Genomic DNA, 22,738 nt, shown 5'->3' with positions numbered 1-22,738 from the left:
AGAACCTGCCTTTGATGAGACACCCTGAAACTGGAAGCTTCTGCAGGCAGCAGTTAACAAAGCAGTGGCTGCTAGGGACAAAACTGATTTAAAGTAACATCAAAACCAAACACACAATACCTAAGTTACTGCATTGCTAAAGCACATAAATCAGTCTCTAGTGCTTGCCGGTACAGACCAATAATCCACCTACAGAAAAGGTGAGGTGCTGCACAAGAGCTGCCTTCCCACCGGGAGCAGTCCGGGAGACAAAACAAGTCTAAGGAAAGACCTGCAGCAGTGGTGTTGGCACGATCCTGGGACCATCCTGGACCCAACTAAACCCAAACCCTCTGCCAGGACTCACGACACCAGCTGGAATGAGGATGCAAAATCGTGGCTGAACTTCATTTTACTGTGCTAATGGCTATTTTGTGTGTTTGCTCATCCTGTTTTCCCATTGCCACAGCCCAGCTCCTGCACTGGAAGGAGCAGCCACATGCCAAAGGGCGCAGAGAGCAGAGGGTTTGCCAGCCTTACTCTTGGTTTTAACCTGGAGAAAACTGCTTAATGCACTCGACTAGCACGGCTGTTCCCCAGCAGTTCGTCCCTGGATGCAAAGGTCTGCCCTGTGCCCTACCATAAGCCCCTCTGGGGCTGACTCAGAGAAGATTTTGCTATTACAGGATGAGCTGTATTTTAGGGCTCCAGCAGTGCACCGCAGTCCCACTTAGCACACACAAAGCAACACAAGGCTTCAGCCAAAGAGAACAACAACGTGGGTACTCACTCTCTCCCCAGGGTCACCCATTAAGCCCACAGGTCCAGTTGGTCCTGGAGGTCCTGGAAGGCCCTAGCATAGAAAAGACAGAAAAAAACCCAGTAAACCAATAAAGGAAAACATATTATTTGTAACATTTGTACAACAAGCAGGAAAAGAATTAGAGCTTGCTGTTTATTTTTGCACCAGAAAAATCAACCCCGAAGCGCTCTGTACACATGCGTGGCATATGGAAGCAATAGAGCGCGGGAACGGCTGTGTGCCGAGCCCTCCACGTGCATCCCGCACCCCGGAGCTGCGCGCATCCTTCGGGGCAAGGTGTAAGGTGCCACTTACTGCTGGGCCTTCGGGACCAGGTGGGCCTTCTACCAGCATACCCTAAGCAAGAGGAAGAAAAAAAAAAAAAAAGACATGATTAGCAAGGCACATCTTTAAAGTCACTTTGACTACAGGGCTGGAAAGCCCAATGCTTTATCTGTTCTTAAATTTTTCAGGTCTTGCTGCTAGGTCTGGGCATCCCAGAGCCAAAGGGTTTCCACTCTCTCTGGGTGATGTCCCCGTTGCCAGAGGCACAAAAGGCACTGACCATTGAAAAGCGAAATACCATCTATTTGAATCACGCAGGGCATGGCAAAACAGCCCGTTCCCTCAGCACCCAGCCCACCCTCGCTCCAGCATGTGGTCACCTTCCTAACCACGACCCTGCTCCATTAGCTCAAGGCCAGGCAAAGGGCAAACCCTGGGGCATGGCCAGGCTTGATGGTGCTGGAGTGGGAAGAGAGCTTCTCTTCAGGAAGAAGCTGTTTCTACACCCAAGCAGCTTAAAAAAAATGTTAATAATCAAATTGCAAGGTTTTTTTTCAAATTACTTTCCCAGCAGACTGCATGCTGTGATTTACTCTGTGTACCTAGGAAATCACTGTGTGGGCAAAATGGTAGAATAATGTTATTCCATTCCTTTTAATCTAAATATTTTGTCATAACTTTAAATCAGGTCTATCATGTACTCAGTAGAATTGAGCTTTTTTTTTTTTTTCCCCCCTCATGGGTATGTAAGAGGCAGGAAAGAAACCTCCCAATAAACCTGGCAAATGCTTTCCAGAAGGCATCAGGACGATCTGTTGGGAAGAGCCCCATAGCGAGCACTGCCCTTTTATCTCTGGACCAGTGACCATGCCCCCAGCAGCACCCAGGTCGAGCCAAAGCAGTCCTGGCACTTGCCAGCTCATCTGTGGCAAACAGGGACATTTCTCCTATGGGACGAAATCAGCCTGTAAAAATCTGTAGATAAGCAGTCGGCTCATATGGGAGAAGCCCAGAGGAAGCAAGTGCAGGCGCTGGTCTCAGGTCACCCTTGGCCTGACTCCTGGGCTCAGGCTCGGGTGCCAAAAGCCTCAGCTGACCCCATGGCAGCCACTACAGCAGACAGGGCTGAGCTGAACGAATCTGAAACATCTAGAGGAAAATCCAGGCATTCCTCCCCCAAAAGACACAGTCTCCAAGCCCAGAGGAGCAAAAAAAAAAAAAAAAAAAAAGGGTAAAACATGCTGCCGTGAACCATCCCTGCTTCCATGCAGGATGCATGTTTCTGCACCGCTAATGCACGGCCAGCGCTATTTTCTGTCTTTTCCCAGTGTCCATACTACTCATTACCACCTCATTTAAAATCTGGCTTCTGCTTCATTTGGATATGTTAGGGGAAATTTTCTGCTGCTGTCATCACAGAAGCACCTGTGCAGTCGTTCTTCACCAGTTAAGAATTTAGGTCACGGACTTCGCCCCATGCCCATTTTGACAGCAGTTTCACTGTCTGCCGTGGAGACTCCGCTCTCTTCTGGGTGGGAATTAGGGGTGAACCCTACACGTCATTCCTCCAACGCGCGCTAAGTTTGAGCTATTTGCTGTTGGAGGGTAGCAAGAAGAGGCAAGCTACGCTGATGGAGAAGGTGTCCCCCAGGCCTGGCTCCTTTTGAGACATGCGATGAGGACTTTGCACAGGAAACCCCAGAGGTCCCAGCAAACCTTTCCCCATATGGACACCCCAAGATCCATCCCTATCGAGACCAAAGATAGCACGTTTTTGGTGCAACAGGCTCCAAAACAGAAACTAGTAATTGTCTCTGGGCTGGTGCAGAGATCCACAGCCCATGTAAACCTCCCCAGGACTTTTCTGGGGTGCTGGGTGCCAGAATTACCATGGTCCAAGCACGCAGAGCGCTGAGGCTTTGCTTCCCACGGGCAGCTGCAGAGCCTCGGGACGCTCCTCTGCATGGGGGAAGAGTCTGGGCGAATTAAACAATTTGCAGTTCAAACATCCTTGGCATCTTCCCGTATTTATCTGTTGGTTTATGTTGAGCTCTAGCTTTAGGGACATCTGGAGATTCTCCTCGGCAAGAAACCTCCGCTGTTTATATGACCGCTCATCAACAGGAGCGATGGAAACGTGGGAGGGTTTTTTGGGACCGGGATCAGTGGGGGGATGCCACTGAGGGCGATGGCCTTGGGGGTAGCGAGCAAACCGTGGATTTGGGACTGTCCCAGGGAAAACAGCATTGCTTCTACTCCATCCATCAACACCCAGGTGCTACCCACAAGCAAAGCTAATATCACAGAAACAGCCCAAAAGCTGGTTGCAACAAAAGTGCCACGCAAAGGCTGATTAAACCCTCCCCAAAGGCAGGTGCAAGCACCAGGGTCCGCCCCCCTCAAAAGACAGAAGCCTTTGAGGACATAACGGCAGCCTGGTACCTGCAGAGCTGGGATGCAGGGGGGTTTCCCAGCCATTCCCAGTTGCATCCCTCCTCACCCTGCGCCTGTGCTGCCCAGTTGCCTCCAGTGAGCGTCAGCACAGAGCAAGGATTGAAGGACAAGCGGTTTGAACGAAAAGGAGAGAAAAATCCAGCAGAATCCAACTTCTGCGCTTGGTTTTTATTCCCCCTCTGCTGCAGCTCCCATCAAAAAAAAAAAAAAAAAAAGAGAAAAAGCGCTGAAGAGCACAGCAAATCTGAATTTCTCTCTGCTGAAGAGGAACTGCACGGAGAGGGAAAAGGCAGCATTTGGTCTTGTTTACTTTCTGGCAAAAGCTATACATGCTCTAGTGTTTTGAAATAGCAAAGGCAGCCAAATTCTTTCTGGATGATTAAACTTAACTATTTTGTTTGCTTTGTAGCATTTCAAGATTGGTTCTGGACAGGACAGACTGGGTTGCTGCCATCATCTTTGTGGGGTTCAGCTGCCCCCCTCCCTTCCCACACCTCCAATAAGCAAATCACTCGCTCCTCCTTTTGTTTGCAGAGTGAGAGCAAGACCCAGAAAGGAAGAGAAGGAAGGAAAGGCTGGAAATGCTTTTATTAGGCACTTGTTCAGGCTTTTCAAGCCCTGCTGCTGCACTCCAGCTTCTCCCCACCCCCCCCTTGCTATCTGCAAAAGCATCAAGCAAAGAAGGGAAGGGAAGAATTAAAAGAAAAATAAAGGCCTCCGAGCGATGGGAAGTGCCGCCGCAACACCGGGCGCCGCGCCGGCCCTCCGCCAAGCGAAATTAGGTTAATTGAGTCGCTGGTGCGCAACGAGCTCGCGCTCGGCCCTTCGTGGACGAGGCTCGGGGCAGGCGGTTACAAGGACCCGAAGCTCCGTTTCCAGCCCCGGGGAGGAGCAGGCGTGGGGGTACCTCAGCATCCTGACACGCGGCGAGGGACAGACAGACGGCCATCGACCAACGGCCACTCGCTCTGCTCAGCGGGCACCTCTGAGCAAACACCGGCCGTCTCCATCGCCAGGGCGGCTGGGGAACGGCTCCATCCTCGCCTAAGGGGATGCTCAGTTGGGCACCCACTTTTTTTTTTTTTTTTTGCAGGTTCCAGAGGGCACAGGCAGTTTCTAACTTTTTTTTTTTTTTTTAGAAAGAAAAACAAGCTCAGAAACAGGCCAGGGCAGAATCGTAAAGAAAGAGAGCGTCGGGTTCCACTCGTAGGACGATGCAGGGTTTTTCTGAAAGTGGGAAGCTAGCGGGACCCTGGAGCAGGCGCAGGAGCAAACCTCTCCTCTTCTGCAGCTGTGTGGAGGGAGAACCCTTTTATTTCCACGGAGATGAACCCATTAGTTGCACAATTAAAGCTGGCCCCAAGCTGCAAGTTCAGGTCAGGATATGACCTGGCCACCGGCTGTGGGTGCTCTGGGGAGCGGGTTCGCTGCTGAGCCGGGGGCACTTCCAAACCTCTGCAGAGGCGAGACGTGTCCTCTGCCTGATGCTTCAGTTCTGAAAGGCCTACGTTTTATTTGGTATATGAGACATTTCATGGGAAATTTTGCACTTCCTTCATAATTTAGGTTGCTTCTTGAAGTTTAAAAAAAAAATAGTAATTACAGTATTTTGTATTAAAAGTTTTTAAATGAACCAAGTAATTCTTTCATGGGAAATTTTCCTCCCAGCTGTACCACTGAGAGCACCAAGCCATACCAAACATACCCCTTGTACCTTATTCCTTCAGAAAAAAAAAACAACCCACCAAAAAACCCAGATGGTCCTTACCGGTTCAATAATCGCAGGCTCTCCCTTCTGTCCTTTCTCTCCCCGTGGGCCACCGATCTGTAGCACACAAGGGAAACACAAACCCAGTCAAAGAGGACATCACCTGCATCAACATCACCGCTCCGAGCAGGAACTGGAGATCCTGGGACCACTTCTGCAGCCGAAGGACTGATGATGTTCGTATAAAAAAGAAACGGGGCACCTCCTCCTCGCCTCGTGCAAAACGCGTGATCCAAACGAGATGGTCTCACTGGTTTTTGCGTTGCTAATCTCTGTGCTATAAATTATGGGAAGACAAACATTTTGAACAAGGCTTACCCTCGATGGAAAATGAACTCTCTTACCCCTTCGTAGATGGTGTCCTGGTTAGCAGGCATGCCGGGGCCAATATCGGGAGAGACTGTTCGGTCATAATAGTTATCATAATAATTCCCATCGTATTCTTTTATTGTTTCCTCAGTGAAATCTTTATCCAGATCCTCTCCTCCTTGAGTAGCCTGGAAACAAAAGAGCAGCAATATATCAGGCTGCAAATCGCTCTATCTCTAGGCTGCAAATCTTTCTAGGCTGCACATGCTGGAAATATAAGGGGAAGACTGTGTTTTTTGCAAAGTGAGGATGCTTTATAACAATAGCTGCAAATAAAAAGCACAAGAAAAGTTAAATTCTGGAGTTTTAAGGTCACCAGTGACCTCCAAAGGTCTTTTCCAATGGCAGGCAAAAAGGACGGGAGGATCTTTATGTCAAAGCTTACACCCTGGCTTTCCCCATCGACCCCTGAAATAACACCGCGATCGTCAAAGTTTGAGCAGGGGAAATAAAACAGAGCACAAAGCAACAGCTCATGTCAGGAGCATGCTGCAAACACTAAAGGCCTAATGAAACAGGGAATGGGAGTTTCAAACTCCAAACCCGATGCATCTCTCTCAGCCTCAGTATTGGAGACATTGGATTATTAAGCATAAAAAGTCACATATCCAGTCACATATTTAAACTGCACATCAAAACCACAATGTGTCATCACGAATATCCGATTACAGCAGGAAACGTGGAAAAATTCAAGTTTGCTTCTACAAAAACCTCCTGTTTGTTTAGTCTGGGATCCAAGTTGTAATTGTGCTTGTCCAAAGGAGCAGAAGCAGAAATCTGATGCATTAATCCCTGAATCCTTACAGCATCAGACACTAGGGACCACAAGCAAGGACATCTAGACAAGTATCAGAATCGCTTTGCTTCTCTCCATACCCTGTGCTTTCTGCAGCCTGGCAGGCAACTGCCTCTTGGCATCCTTTAGTCTAAACAGCACAGTAAAGAACACGTGCTGAAAATATTATTTTTTGTTGTTGTTTCTTTCCCATCCAGGTAATGACCAAAATAGTCCATAAATTGAATTATTTCCACTGCTTCCCAGAGAAATTATCTCCTCGCTATTATGAATTCAAAAAATCACTTAAATGCCACCACCACTTGCTGACCTTGTTTCTGTGCCAAAACTGCTCAGAACCAATAAGCACGAGCATCTGTATATAAATGCAAGAGGTTTTAAAGTAAGAATAAGCCTAGTGCTAAGGCAATCATCACTCTGCCACGCCATCTTCCTTTACCTCTGCAAATACCAACTGGTCTTTGCAGAAATTATAGTTTGGCAATTACTCAACCAGAAAACATGGCAAAGTCAGCATTATTTTTTCTTTGTACCGTTCATATGGATCTAGCGCTATCACACACATCTTTTATCCTGTTTGAAATTTTTTATATAGGTTTGCACTTTAAAACCTTAAAACCTGTTTATCTTGCTATAAAGCTTTTGAGGATAACATAGCAAGCTTTTCTGAATTACATTTCTTGAAATGAACGTAAAAAATGTCTGGTTTAATATTTTTATTAAGGTCCCCAAGTCACTTTGCATGGAAAGATATGATATTTTGAATAACTGGGCAGAGAAGGAGGAAAGTTCTCCATGCCGAGATTTGCAGGTGTATTGGAGAAAAACCAAAACAAAAGCCTAAAAATAATCTCCTTAATTCTGTTAGACAGCCTGAATCAGAAAACAGTCCACAAAGAAAAGAGGAGGTCCAAAAAAACTGTGTGGAAAAAAACTGTGATAGCAGCTTCATTTAAATCACCTTTTAGTCTTCTCTTTAGAGAGAGCGATGCAGATATGAAGCCCTGGTATATGCATCTGGACAAGTAAAGCAAACTGCCTGATTAATAGCAGGCAATGAACAAAATATATCTTTCCCTAGCTCCTCTTGTTCATGGGAGTATTGCTGCCTACTAAATCTCAGAACTGCTTCACTGGCATTTATCATGGAGTTATTAGCCATAATGAAACCCAAGCCCAGGAGAGTTCAGTGACTACGCCTGCCTCCAAAACCTCTCGCACAGGCTCCACAAAGTTTCACTTGTGTAAAACTAAATCCCCTTTTAATTCCCGCTGTAGGAATTACAGTCTTCCCAAAACACAGACACATGAACTTCAACAGCGACAGACATGTCCCAGTCTTGCAGCAGGTCTGTGAATGGATGCTAAAAACGACCATTCTGCATCAGACCAACATTATCCCGTTTGATCCCGGGGCTGGCACCACCGGCAGCTCGGGGGGACGCGCGGGGACCCAGCTCACCTCCACCCCGTTGCATCCCAGTGCAACGGCACGGGGGCTCCAGCTGCAGGCAGAAACCTGGGGCTACTTGAAATTACGCCACGCTTACTCATGACCATGAGCACTATTTTGTTTCCTAAACTAGACAAAGAACTCAGATTTTTAATTTTTTTTTTTAAATTTTTTTTTTTTTAGGAGCAAATAAACTTCTCCAACGACTTTAGCAGGCTGTATCGCCCACTGAACCCTGTTTCTAATAACAGGTATTAGGCAGGCAATTACACACACGAGCTCCTGATCCTCACTTCCATATTGCTTGTAAAGCAGTTTAGTCTGCTGGTGGATTAAAGGATTCTGTTTCCCCAGGAGTTTGTAGCTGCAGGCAGGGCCCTTAGCTCCCGCTCTGAGGTGTAAACCTGAAATCCATATCCTCTTGGGTATTTGTCCCTCAGGCTTTCACTTTTTAAGGAGCCTTCCCTATGTCACACTGCGTTAGCCCTCGCCTCAGTGCACGGGAATCTCCTTCAGCCAGACAAGTCGTGTCCTTTGCTTTGCTCATCAGCTAAAAGACTCACTGGAGCAACCTCCCACCCCAGGAGCAGTCCTACAGCCCTCCCCATCTAAACGCTGTCCCTTTTGGAGCTGCTGAAGGTGGACAATTTCCACTTTCTCCCCACGAGATGCTTTGCTGAGAGCAGGCTGAGCTTTCACATAGGAAAACTTCGCCGCGTGTTTCCCTACCTGAACTTTCCTCCTCTTCCATTTCCTTTTCCTAACAACTAAAGTGGCTCTGGAGCCTCTTATTTCCTCTTCCAATTTTTTTTTTTTTTTTTTAAGGTCATACTATCCAATCTTTAATTCCTCTCTATTAGAAAGTTCAAGCTCGGCCAAAGATTTCTGGCTCTTTGTCAGGAAACAGAAAAGTTTCCCACCCTTGGGTTCGCTCAGGTTGGCGTTCCCTTCCTCGATACGCTGGAGCCTTTTCTGTTTCTCTCTGTGTATCGTTTTGGGCTGCTCAACCTCCTCCTCCACCACATTTTTTAGCCCCGGTTGGCTGGACTCAAGCCCCGCCACGCCACCAGCCCTCGGGGCGGCTGGCTCCCCTCCTGCCTCGCTCCAGCTGCTCGGCTCTTTGCTTGGACACTTTCCCCGACACCTTTTCATTCAAGCTTCCAGGTCCAACTCCAACTACGTTGGCCAACTTTTGCTGTCTCTTTTGCCACCCTCCAGCACCTCCCAGAAAGCCTCCCATAACTAAGTAATTCTTCTCCATTTGAGCAGGAACCACAAAACTCTGCCAAGTCCCATCCTACCTCCCAGGAAACAGTCCACTATCAACTCCCCTTGCTGATACTCCTAGATAACTAAGAATTTGCCTCATCTAGCATGGTTATTTCCTTATGTAGTGAGCTATACAGCATGCAGCCGCATGACAATTTATCTCAGTCTCATCTAAGGATGAGCACCATCTATTCATCTATTTGAGCACCAATATAAAAGGCAAGAACTAGGCAAGTCTTAAGAATAGAAGAGTCTCAAGTGCAACACATTTCAGTTGAAGCATATTAAAGTGTGGGTAACTAAAAATGTAATCACTCCAACAGAAACGTCAGCTGTAGGATCTGGACTGATCTCATCTTCGAGCAGATCCGTGCACAAAACGGAGGGGCTCTCTCTGGGTGAACGCACTGGTTGGAAATCAAGGGTTTGTCCCAGTGTTGAAACGTTTTTTAAAAAATTACAATCTGAAAAACATAAAGATGCTATTCAGTGGGAATGACAAAATGAAAAATATTGATGTTCTCCATCAAATCAACATTTTAAGGATTTATATTAATAGCTTTGAAATAAAATGCTTTTACTTGGATTTTAACACCAACCCTCATTTTTCTTTTTGTCAGGCAAGCACTTTGCACAGGGAAATGCAGATGTCAGTATGAACAGATTTTTTCCAGGGGAATAATCCTTAACCAAATTCTAAGTATCTGTGTTCCACACCCTGAAATATCTGGAGTGAAAATATTTTACAAGAAACTTCCTCTTCCAACAGCTGCCCAAACCACTTACAGATTTACCATATGGATGATCACATCTCCTTTGCTCTCAGGGCTATGAAATACCAGAATTAATAAAAAACAAAGTGAAAGGAAAAAACAGTCATTAAAATTACATCGGTCTCATTGTAGGTGATGACGGTACTCGTGGGGAGTTCAGCTTCCACGGCATTTTCAGTGAGTCCGCCCTGGGGGTCTACTTCTTCGTTGTAGTTGACATCTTCATAGGGGAGAGGCGTGAAGTACTCCTCGTTAATGGTTTCGTAGTTATACTCGTCCACGAGGGGGTCATCCACTGTAGCACCCTCATTCGTCTGCTTGCCAGGGTTCCCTCCATCAGGTAACGGCGTAGGGGCAGGATAGTCCTATTGCAGAAATAAAAACACAGAATCAGAGAAACAAAAAGAAAACTCTGCATCGTCCTCTACCTCCCCTTCTACAAAGGTGCCATTTATCCATTTATCACCGCGTCTTTTCCAGGACCCCACGTTAGTACCTGCTTGGTTTCAGGTCTCTCTCCAGCAGCCACCTGAGGAGTGCCAGGTTTGGTAGTGGGTGCTTCTGGCTTTACAGCTTCATCAACATCTTCGTAGTAGGGGTACTCATAGTAGTAGGTGTCACCTTCTCCCTCCCCATCGGTGTACTGCAAAGAGAAGATAAGAAGCAGAAAATAAGCTGGCAGCACCCAAGCATGCTCCTGCCAGCTCTTTTAGACATTATTTCATGTCAAGGGGGCCACGTTGTGATGCAGATCCGTGAAGTGAAATCTCTCCCTTCCTCTCATTCATCAGCTTCTGTGAAACCTTCACCAAGGGCCTGGCTTTGGGCTGCTTTGGCAACGGCTGTGATTTGAGGAGGTTCCAAATCATCTCTCGGTCCTGTGGCACCTTCTCCCTTATCAGAGAGGATGGACCTACCCTGCAGCAATTCAGTCACCCACGATAACACAATTAAAAAAAAAAAAATAGATTCTTTTTTTTTTTTTTTTTTTTTTAACCTCAGGTTGTTGAGACCTCCCAGGTTACACATCTGACATATTCAGAGAGGGGAAAAAACCCACTGGAATCACGCAGCTGCTCTGAGAAGCGGGGATGCTATTTTCACTCATCTGACTGCACTAATAGCATCCGTGTGACTTCCCACCACCCGCGGCCCGCAGGCAGAAGGGCTTCGAAAACAAGATATTTTCAGCATTTTCCACAAGGCGTCAGTCATTCTTCAAAATGAAATACAAACAAAACGTTTGGTTACAGCCGGGCATGGCAAATTTCTTCGCCAGTCCATTGCTCTCACTGGCAGCAGATGCCGGCGCGTGGAAGAGTTATTCTTACACGGAGCAACACAGCCCTAAGACAAGCCAGCCCTTGTTGAACTGCTGGCTGCAAAAGAAGAGTTTTATTTTCCTACTACCACATATTTTGACCATACCGAAGTCTATTTTATTTTACTTATTTATTGTTTCTCCAGAAGCGCTGGCAGAGCGGTTACGACACTTCTCCGGGGCTGAGCGGCCGTACCTCGCCTGCGAGCATCGCTCTGCTCCCCAGAGCCCTGCTAGGCGCAGGTTTTTAATTCTACCCCAAAGCTAAGCCGGAGCAGGCTGATGGCATTACAGCAGGGGGGATTCGGCAGGAGCCTGAAGATCTGAGACCAGCTGAAAGCGAGAGTGCATGGACCAGCAAATCGGACCAAGAACGCAGCCAAGATGCTGAGGAGTGGCTGAGGATGCCAGACACTTCAGCTGCGATGAGCTGAGCCTGAGATCTCTTAAAAATGTGTAAAATTCAGGTGATGCTCTTCTGGAAGTCAACCACACCCAGACATTTCTAATTGAGCAGCAGAAATAAAAAGGTACCCTGTATCGGTTTTTTTAAATTTCTTTTGTTTTTTTAAAGAAAAAAAAAAAAATCAGAGGCTAACTCTTTGTAGAAAAAATATTGAGCACAGCAGCTTGTACAGATGAGCAGAGAGCATTTCTGCCAGAACGAAATTCAAATGTCAAATACATGGGCAAAATGTTTCCCCCTCCTTTAACACCTGTTGTTTCAAAGAATACTGAAAAAGCACTGCTTAATCTTTTTACAAGTTCAACAGTAAAATTTGAAATTTAGAAACAAGTGCCTGTTTTGGACAGGATTCGACCTGCCAGGGAAGGTCAGTATTTCACACTCGGCTCAGGTTGTCTCTCCTGCAAGTATTTGAGCTCCAAGCAAATATTCATTTCAGTCTCTGGAAAAGGGAGGAGCACAGAAAAGGGAAACTCCTGAGGGCAAGAGCCAAGACCAGAAGCTGCAAATCCAAAAAGAAGCTCTGTCTCGGGCCTTACAAACGAGTAGCAGGGAAGCTGAACAGGAGGAAGAAGCCGAGTGCGTTTGCATCCGCAATACAGAGCTGGATGCCGCTGCCCCAAAAGCATCCCCAAACCCCGCGAGAGACTTACGTATTCGTCCTGGTTGGGGTCCTGGGACTGGGGGGAGTCGGGGATGGCGGTGTCGCAGTCGGGGCTGTAGTGTTCGCAGTAATCGTGGGCTGCTCGGGGGTCCGCCACGATCAGGAGCTGCTGGATGTCACCCTGCGGGGAAGGAAAGACAGAGCGTCAGGGGGATAAACGCCACCAAAAAATGAAAAGAAAAACATTTGGCAAGGCTGTGTCCCTGACACGGGCACGTCGCCTGCGATGAGCCAGGCGAAAACCCGCCGTGTCCAGGGCCGGGTCAAGCTGCTGCTTATCTTGGGCTGCTCCATGAGGTGTGAAGCCACTGTGCTTCACGCCTGGTCCCAAACGCATCTTCCCAAAAGATAACGGTATCTGCAGAGAGGTCACCCCCACACCTACAACACAACAGTGCTGACAGACCTAGGCAAGGCAGGTCCGGTAAAAAAATAAGAGAAAAGGGCTCTACACACCCCAAATCAGCAGTGTCCTGTGTACGGTAAAAGAACTCCTTTCCTGCCTGGTCCCATACAGCTCTGCAGGGCTCCAGAGTTGTCCTGCCCAGTCCAAAAAGCTGTTTATCGGCCTCAAAACTTCTCTGCTTCTCCCACTGCCTCAGCTGGTCTTCTAAGACATCACCCCCCCTTTCTACATCTTGCCTCGCTTCGATTTTCCACCCACAACAGTGTGGCAGACACAGAGATTAGAAATGCATTCGATAATCAGAAAAAGAGAAAAGAGGGAGGAGGTTTGCAGTGGCTTATTGAAAACCAGGTGTGCAGCAAGCTAATTTAGGTGGTGAGGCTGCTTAACAGACTGCTCACTACATAGCGAACAAAGCCCAAAGGTCAGAGCTGAAATCGCTTTTTAGTTTCCTAAAGAACCACCGCACTGCTTAACCATAACGCCAAAATCCAGTTTATTCAGTAGACAGTTACATAAGGCAACACTTTACTACTTGGATTATTGGAGCTGATTTCCCACCTCCTCCGAATTAAAGTATCTTATTTAATAATAGAAAAAGATGGCTAAAGCATCAGGGGAAAAAGAAGGAGCATTACAGCAAAACCGGGAGGACAACTTGGGCACATAATAGGAACCAGAGGCTCCGAACGGAGCCTTGGCCAGACAAGCGAACAGCCCCGTGGAAAACCAAAGGATATTTTTGAAATTATGGACCAAATCTGCCTTCCTGCACGCAAGCTGCACGCAGTCCAGCCGCCGGTGCCGCTGGGTCCATGGGGAGCTCAGCCTCCCGTGAACACATACCATCGACTTCACCAGAGAGAAAAAAAACCAAAGTGCCGGTTACGCTTTTGGCAGAGATCCACCAGGAAAGAAGGTTGCGAGGACCAGGCAGACCTGGCCACATCCTGCCCGGCTGCGAGGGGCAGCTCACGGCTGCCTGGGGTCTCCCTGCTCCGTTTCCAGATTCTCGCATCCATCTCTGCAGCAGCTCACCGTAACATCTGGGCACCTCTCAGATGCTATGCGAGTTACCCTAAAATTGAGCACTGGTTTAAGCTTATTAGTCATTGTTTCCTGTGAATAACCTTTACAAAATTAACAGAAATGTCTGCAAAGGTGTTTTCAATTTTCTATTTTGAGAAAGAAAAATAGTCTTTCCTTCCCTTTCCCTTTTTTTTTTTTAAAATAAATCCATAGAGCAGTTCTGGCGTTACTGTTCTGGCTTTTTCTTTTTTAACATAACCACCAAAAATGGGGATGCAGTATTGGGAAAACAGAAAATGCCAAGTTTTTGTTTCGTAGAACACTTCCCAGTTCCAGCCAGCTCTGGCCACCAGCTGACAGCGTGACCTGCGTGAACTCGGCCGTGGCGTGACCTAGAGGACATCGTCCAGCCCCGAGCAGAGACTTGAAGGAGCTGGGGGGGATGTTATGGGGTTACTCACACCATATATTATCATCCCTGTCTTCAAAGGCAGTTCACAGCAACAAAACAGGCTGCCCCTTTGGAGCTCCCTCCAGTGGAGAATGCTCAACCTGGCCAAGGCAATTTGCTTAAAGTTGATGATGTGAAGATCCTTCCAGCTGCTATTTCTGCACACAGGACCTCAACCACCCCTGCCCCTCACTGACACCTGAGTTAAGCCATTTATGCTCTTCTTGCACTTTAGGGGTTAAAGCTCCCCAGTTTTTCCATCGGGTTATGGGGATTGTCCAGGACCATTGGGATAAGCTGAAATAAAACAGCCACGAAAGCAGACTTGGTACGTGTCTCCGAGGCAAGGAAGGCAGGCTGAAAGCTTTTTCTTCCTGATAAGGTTGGATTTACACCTCAAGGAGAGCTGATAGTCTGCATCCTATAAGTGACCAGGACTATAACTGCATTTCCTCAAGGAGCAGATAAAACAAAGAAAGGCATGTTGGCTAAACACAGTGCAAAAGGTTAAGCAGAAGAGAATTTGCTACAGCCGAGTTTGGTTTTAGTCTCAGTTGATGGCAGCTCCTGAGCTACGTATGGGGAGGAATCCTGGCTCCATCCCACCCTGCTTCCCCGCAGCACAACAGGAGCTGAGCATCCTCTGGGTGTGATGGCTCAAGGCATTGGCAGCACCTTTGAATACATGGAAAGACATCACCTGCAGGTCCCAGGAGCCACAGGCTCAAGTTTGGGGGCCACGGCAGAACCCCAACCTCGCTCAACGCACCGAGGGACAGCATTAGCCCAGCAGTTGCTGCTGAATGAGCGGGGGAGGATGAACAAGGGAAGCTTCCTGGGGAAGCTAGTTCTGGGTCAAGAACCTGAGAAAATCAGTGCATAACTGAATAAATTTGGTATGCGAAGGGTGCCAGGAAAAAGCGTGAGCTGCATCAGACAGCTCCTTCAGAGCTCACCACGCTTCATGAGCGTCATTCAACATGCCTGCTATTTTCCCGTTTCCTTTTCAAACGCAATCAATCACCCTGCGAGCAAAGTTCATCCTTTTCTTGTTGTTCCAGCAGTAGCGCACAAGCATGCAAAATCAGGAGGAAAACCGACGCACCCGATTTTGGGGGAATGAGAGCCCCAGGGAGCATCTGAGCTCAAGTACGCTGACATGGGTTGAGCAGCTCGGTGGTGGGGGAAGAAGGAGAGCTCACAGGGTTGCTGGACCATTCATCTTTGTTTCATTAACAGCAAGTGCACAGCACTGGTGGATACCCCATGTTAACACTTGTAAAAAGCAGACAGGAGTAAAACCTTGTTAGCAAGATTCCCAGTCAACTGACCTCATCCCTCAGTGCAAAACAATAAAATGGGCTAATTTAGCCTGTAATAAAAAGCCCCACTATCTGAACTTCACAAAAGATGCACAAAGCTCTGCTGTCAAGAGCCCCATTTCTTTGATTTAAAAAGCCGACTTTAAATAGAGCAAGCCATGCTGGGAGGTTCGCAAGCCTTTTGTGTCCTCTCAAGTGTGTTGCCGCTAATAAATTTCACCAAGAGATAGCTGCCCCCAGCCCCAGCGCGGGCTGACAAAGGCAGCAGCCAGCTCCGCTCCCTTTCCTCACTCAAGTGTCTATTTGTTTCACTGTTATGGTTACACAAAACACCCAAGCCTCTCTCCTTCCTATGTCAGCATCTGCTTTTTTCAGCAAGAGCAGCGATAATGGAGATACCATTAATTCCCCCCCCCACCTCCACAACAGCTACAGTTTTTCCAGGAAGCCTTTGTAAGAGAGAGAACTTACAATTACACTAAGAGAGTGGTTTAAAGACTTTACCAGCCAAGTCATTCAGGTTGTTAAAACTTATTTTCAAGTAAAGAGGTATCTAAGTCAGGGAGCAAGTCAGGAACGCACTGGTGTCGCTTCGAAGGAGAGGTCACCAGCACAGCATCCTCCGGGTCCAGCCACCCCTGCAGGCAGCGGGTAAAGTCCTGTTTTGGCATGTGAACAACTTGGGCACATCTGGGCACACAGGGCTCCAGAAAGTGCTCCAGTAACTGGGGTACTTCTTAGCATGCAGAGGCTTTCTTGGTTTGCGCTTTCCTGGTTTGACAAAGAATTTGAAGTGGGGGGAAAGAAGGTCAATTTTTGCCTGAAAATAACCAATATTTCATCCATCAGAAGAGCTAGTTTTTAAAAAGGGGAATAAATCACATTTTGACCTTTATTCCTAGAGCTTCCTGAGAAGAGGAAGAGGCAGGACAGCACATTTATGAAAATGATTGTGAATTGTGAGGCTTTTATTTGCTCCACCAAACAGATGTAAGTGCTAACTGTCAGGACCAGTAAGAATCTGTCTGACATTTATGGTAAAGCCATTTATGCCTGATGACTCATTTGCTTTATGGATTAAGTTCCATCGGGCCAGTTGAATTAAACTCCCCAGCCAGCTCCCAGACAAGACTGGAAAAGCTCTTCTGGAGCATTTTTTAACACTTATTCTATATGTGTGCAAAAATGTCACATCAGTTCCAATGACATCAACTTCAGTAACTTGGAGAAATCGCTGTGGTTCAACAAAACAAACAGCTGGCGAGGATAATGGGAGTGACTTCATCTGGCATTGGCAGCAGCTCCATAAATACTGGGATTCTTCAGGGCTCTCACTGCAATGCACCGATAATTAACTGGACTGTTGTTTTAACGCATTACCCCAGAAGTCTTAGAGACTCTTAACACCCATAAGAATAAATACTGCTCGATGTGCTTTTTTTAAACTCCTACATTTAAATCGGATAACCACAGGCCCAGGATGTACAATTGTAACGCACACAAAAAAGTCTTAAAAAATTATTGGAAGTAATTGGGATGTTGCTGAGTTTTATTATGACAAACTCACTGGTCCATAAATGCAAACCCAGTCGGGTGGCTTAAGAGTGGCAGAGGTTCAATGCAGCTCTATGATGAAGTGAAAGCTTAGCGATCCCAGCCACCAGCGAGCTTCCAAAAAACCTAATCCCTGTCTCGGAGACAGCCTGCCAGCCTTCAGATGTTCCACTTGATAAAACCTGTCATCAGCACTTGCCCATGGACAGAGGCTCTCTGCTAAGGACACAGCAGCCGCCCTGCTCCAGGGCTCCGAGCAGCTCCTTGGCTGCACGGGTTGGAGTAAGAGCGGTATCGGAAAAGTCAGTAAAGAAGGGAACCAAGGGGTGACCCAGAGCTCACCGTGCCCCCGACTCTACTAGTGTAGCGAGACCCCAAGTCAGAGGTACGATAACCGTTCAGAGCATCGGTGCATCTTTTGTGGTACAGGCATTATCCCAGATCCCTTGTTCAAACACAGCTGCTCCAGAAAAGAAGCCAAACTGCAGCGATGGGGGTCAGACGAAGCTTCATCACCCCCACCGGCCCCTGTACCTGTGTCCTGAAGCCCTCTCGCTGGCCAGCCATGGACAGGAGTGAGCTCGCCAGACAGAGCAACTGGTACCTAAACTGGTACCTTTGCGCTTCCAAAACTTTTGCGCTACAAAACGGGATAGCAATAGTTGAAGGTCTGGCTCAAAAAAAAAAAAAAAAAAGGCTTGACCTGCATGCAGTCATGAGTCAGCTACCAGTACTTGGTGGTTTGGATAAATCCAGCGCGGACGTTTGCTTCCCCGTCCTGCGTAGAGGGGCTGCAGGAACGGACAGGGCAGCTTTGCTGTGAGACCTCTCCTATTTCCCTTCTCGGGCTCCAGTGACCACAAGAATTGCTTCCTCTGGCTTTTGGCACTCAGGAGCCTCTTCTGAGCCCTCTTTAGAAAAAATAGATTTAATTAAGCAGAAAAAGGGATAGAAGTTTCACTAGAACCAAATATGGCTTCAAGGAAAAACCTCTCTTAAGGGCTAATAGTTTCCCTTTCTCACTGCAGCTCCATCTGGGAGAGGAGGTATCCCAAGAAACCCTGCTCTCACAACACATCAGCCTAGTCCTGCAATCCCACCCCAAAGCTAAGCCATTAGCATTTCTGATATGAAACTTACAGAACACAAACTACAGTAACTATTTGGACAACCCACATACCTCTTTTCCTGACCACAGCAACAAGAAGAAAATAAGCCCTTTGGCTCAAAGGTATTTAACCTCCCCAGTAATTTTCAACCTTTATTTTACAATCCCAGGGAGGAACCCGATTTCCTATCACGTGAGGATCCATTAACTCGCCGCTGGCTTTGAAGAAGAGGGGCAGGGAAGAGCAGCCCCCTCCTCTGTGCCTCTTCCCCCTCCCCGAACCCTGCCACCCTCTGCTCCAAGCCGTCCTCAACAGCCAGCCCTGCTCCGATGGATGGAAACACGGCTGGGCAATGCCACGTCGTGCTTCCTCCATCCGTAACTGCCAGATCCTCGGGTCAGCCATTCCACAGCTGTTTCTTAGAAAATACACTTTTTGGAGCAAGGGGCTGTATTTCATAGGTGCTGGCAGAGACCACAGCAAGCCGTAGGTCTGTCAGTGTAATATCATAATACAAATTATGAGCAGTTTAGCAAGGACTCCTTACTGGAAGGGAAGGACAAGTGATTCTCTAAGAAGAGAACAAAAGCCAGATGGCTTTGCTAATTCTGGAAAGCTCTCCTGAAGAAGCTGTCACTCTGCCAATACCCAAATACCCATCAAGGACTCAGGTCATTAGCAGAACAGGAGACACTAACACAAGGTTCATTTCCAGGCAGCTCCTTTCCCCCCCCAGCCTCAGCTCCGATAACCACGCAATGTAAATAACGCCCTCCCCTAATGTAAACACTCCCTCGGCAGCGGCCGCAGCCACCGGCGCAACACCCAGCACCCTCTGCGCTTGCCAGAGCAAACGCAACGCCAGAACTTGTGCCAAAGTCCTTTTCTGTTTAAGTGACAACGCAGAGCTAATTCCCAAAGACAATACACACAGTATTCAGCAGCAGTATGCATTATTTACACGACTACTTTACAGGCAACGGACAGACCCCTTCCAGTTTCCTATCCTTGATGGGTGACAGATTTTCTTGCCTTTCCAAATGGCTTAGTTTGTCAAACCCATTAATCATTGCTGACTTCTTCCTGCCACTTTCCCTGGAATCCTCACCAAACGCTGACAGCCCAGAGCTCTTTGCTCTCTCCAGTCCCATGTAGGATCTCTACGGTCACCCTTTCCTCAGCCCTCGGCTACCCTGGTCCACTTCACCACCGCGTCCTGCCCCGAGGGTTTCTCGTGTAGCGACTGGCAATGCCCCGAAGAGAACAGAAAAGGGACAAGATGAAAAACCCTGACCGAGCTCAAATGGATGTTTAATGATGGGGCAAGAGCCCAAGCCAAGCTCCAGCCTTGCCACCCAGACCACACGGTCCCATTCTCCCTGCACCAACTCCCCCATCCCTTCACTGCCAACACTGATTCATCCCCAGGCACTTCGCCTAATTGAAACCTCCATCCTTTCAGAAGAGACGTCTAATCACCAGTTTAAAGCTCCCCAAAAGCTCTAGGGCTTCTTTATGCTTTGAGGCGATTGTACTTCACCTTATTCAACCTTGACCCTAACTGACTGAAGGGGGCCGCAGCGCTCAGATAAAGCATTTCATGGGCATCGCACAGTTTGCTACCCCAGGGATCCCACCGTAAGCCATAAATGAGCATTGCTTCCAGTGGGCGATGTGTCTTTCCTAGCTAAAAGCCGATGCCTAGACCTTGGAGGACAGTTTTTGTTCGAAAATTTACCAAATGGGTGGAAAAACCCAGATAAGGCAAATTAGCAACCTGTCACTTAATTAAGATCCAGGAACTTATGGGACACAGGGTGGAGAGAAAAAAAAAAACCAATCCTTAAGAAAGGGGCAGCTTGGAAAACAGGTGGCATTGGCAGAAGCACAGAAAGCGTCAAATCTACAAAGTATTTACTGCAAGGCTATCATAGCAATGCGTTTCTCCGGGGTTTTTGTTTCAGAGCTGGCAAAGCTCCTGCGGGGACAGCGCAGCATCCCTCGGCAGGTCCACCCCACGCAGCCATCCTCCAGCCGCGGCACCGGTGGGGCAGGACCTGCGGAGCCAGGTTGCACGAGAGGCACGGCTGCTGGGAACAAGGGGGATTTGCTCCAGCAAATGGGAAAAATTAAACTAAAAAAGAAAAAAAAAAACAAAAACAAAAAAACCCCCAAACTAACAAAACAAACAAAACAACAACAACAAAAAAGAAATAAATCTGAAGGTAGGCATGGCCAACACAGCAGAAACCGGACTGTGGTTTGAATCTCGTCCTTACAATGCCAGCTGGGAGGCTCCCACAGGAGCATCCCGGGTCAGGCAGCGCCGAGCAGGAGGCAGCGTCCGTCCCACGCACGTACTAGGGGACACGTCCAGCTTTCCCTTGACTCATGTCTGGTGCTGCAAACCACCAGACATCGGCTGCGCGCTCCATAGACTGCACGGCGAAGCGGACAAGGACTTTTAATAACTGTCGTAGCTAATTGCACAAGGGAGCAGGACCCACCCAGAGGAGAAATGACTCCTCAGCTTCTGTTTATCCTCACGCCTTACAGCTCCGTGCCGGCAGCCTGACATCAGCCCCGCTGCAAACGTGGTGGCATCGCCGTCACGCACCGCAGTCCTTCGGAACAGGGTATTTGCAAGCTTTGATTTTCCCTTCTGCTTCCAGCTCCCTGCTCCCCTGCTAACCCAGGTCCCCCCTTAAAAGTGCTGCCATCCGCAGGGCCAGCGCTCCGTCCTTGGTTTGTCTGCATTCCTCCTCTTTGGAGCGAGCACAAACACCGCAACTCTTTCGATGGGACTGGGAGGTGAAGCAGCAGCCAAGCAGTAGGGACTGCAGGAAAGGAAAAGGCAGCCAAGATGCCTTAAAAAATAAAGCAAATACAAAGACCTGCTAAAAACACCCAGAGAGACAGATATCCTTAAATCAACAACCGTCGGGCTCAGACACTCAGCTCCGCTGGCTATTTTTATACATTTATGTCTGTTAAACCACAATCTATCTGCTAGGATTTTTGGGTGTAAAGCAATCAGTTACGGACACAGAAAGCGGGATGCGACTGAACGGCTTCCCCTACTCTGCAGCCCCAGCCTGGAAGGACGGAGAGACAGGGAAGGGGCCACAGACTGGTGTGACAAAAGGCTGCTTTATATTTCCTCCTCTACAGCCTGGCCAAGAGCTGTGGTAACACAGGCAAAAATAATATGAGAGGTTTCTGCAGCTATTTCGCAAAGAGGGGAAAAAAAAATAATAGCACATAGTTCAGGTTTTTAAAGGCAAAAAAATGAAAGAAAAGAAGAAACCCCCTGACAGTCCCACCTCTCCACCCCAATAAAGAGAGGACATTACTCTCAAATTTCATTTTCCTATTGTAAAGTCAGTCTTTATATTTGCAAAATGAGCGTTTTAAAACTTTTTTTTTTTTTAAATTGTGTGTTCTGGGCAGATGGTCTGAACCCCCCCAGCAGATTAGAAACATATGTGAAGAACAAGGAATCCAAACCACACGTTTTTATTAAGCTGCATGACTTCTAGTTCAAATTTCATCACATTGAAGTAAATATTTTCTCTCTAAAGTAGCAGCTGCATGTTTAGGTAATCCATAATAGATGTTTCATATATGCACACATGCATACATGCGTGCAGGTGCCCATACATGCGTGTCCTATGCTTGCTGATAAACTTGATAGATGTCAATGTGAGACCACACGGCTGAAGCTGATACCGCAGTTTTTCTTTGAAAAACCACCTGCCTGTGCACACACACAATTTAAAAAAATTAAAGCTGCAGAGTTCCCAAATTTCAGAAATACCAGATTTAAGGTTGCATACCCTAAAATCTACCACTCTGTACAGACATATTAGCGTATAGTCTTTCATTATGATACTTTTCCAGAGTACTTCCACCTCATGCGGTGCACAAGCGACGAGGATACTTTCCTTTGCAGCCCCTTTGCATGTCATTTGCATGCCTCCCCGAGCTCCAATTTGCAGCCCCAGTGCTTGCATACGTTTTGCATATCTATGCTGCGTATCTAAGCAAGGGTATTTTTAAGTGTGACATCTATAGATGCAGATGTTAAGCACTGCTGCCTTAAATGAGCTCCTCCACAGATAGAGGAGGAAAGCATCCAGATTTGGGTCCTTCTGAAAGATTCTGACTTCCTAACGATTTAGTTTCCACTTCAGGCTTGGGGCACACACCCTGCTAAAGCCGTACATATCCCTCGCGGCTTTCCTGAAGCCAGGGCTTAATCCTTATCCCCGGCCTCTTCCTGCGAAAGCTGGGACATGTCAAACACAGCTATTGCTGGGTGTTTACAGAGCGCCTGGGCATCGCCTCCGGAGCAGGAGCACGTGTTTCCCGCTGGAGCACCGACCGCACGCCACGTCCACAGGGACGGACCTCGACCCGGCCGGCGCAGCCTCGGCAGCCCGTGCCAGAGGGACCGATCCTTCCGTGC

The 22,738-nt window shown here is 47.7% G+C and overlaps 1 protein-coding gene across 2 annotated transcripts in view; it reads right to left on the bottom strand.

Moving 5' to 3' along the window:
- COL5A1 (collagen type V alpha 1 chain) overlaps positions 1-22,738 on the bottom strand; it is a 159,477-nt gene that overhangs the window by 75,335 nt on the left and 61,404 nt on the right. For both annotated transcript variants that reach the window (XM_069771049.1, XM_069771051.1), the window contains exons 5-11: positions 12,389-12,520; positions 10,445-10,591; positions 10,065-10,313; positions 5,633-5,785; positions 5,289-5,345; positions 1,097-1,138; positions 770-832 (exon numbers count right to left, since the gene is read on the bottom strand). In XM_069771049.1, the coding sequence (XP_069627150.1) occupies positions 770-832; positions 1,097-1,138; positions 5,289-5,345; positions 5,633-5,785; positions 10,065-10,313; positions 10,445-10,591; positions 12,389-12,520 (843 nt within the window). The remainder of the gene's footprint in view (positions 1-769; positions 833-1,096; positions 1,139-5,288; positions 5,346-5,632; positions 5,786-10,064; positions 10,314-10,444; positions 10,592-12,388; positions 12,521-22,738) is intronic.

Source organism: Haliaeetus albicilla, chromosome 26, assembly GCF_947461875.1.
Source record: "Haliaeetus albicilla chromosome 26, bHalAlb1.1, whole genome shotgun sequence".
Lineage (NCBI taxonomy): Eukaryota > Metazoa > Chordata > Aves > Accipitriformes > Accipitridae > Haliaeetus > Haliaeetus albicilla.
Note: the sequence above shows the minus strand (reverse complement) of the source record. Positions and strands in the feature narration are given on the sequence as shown.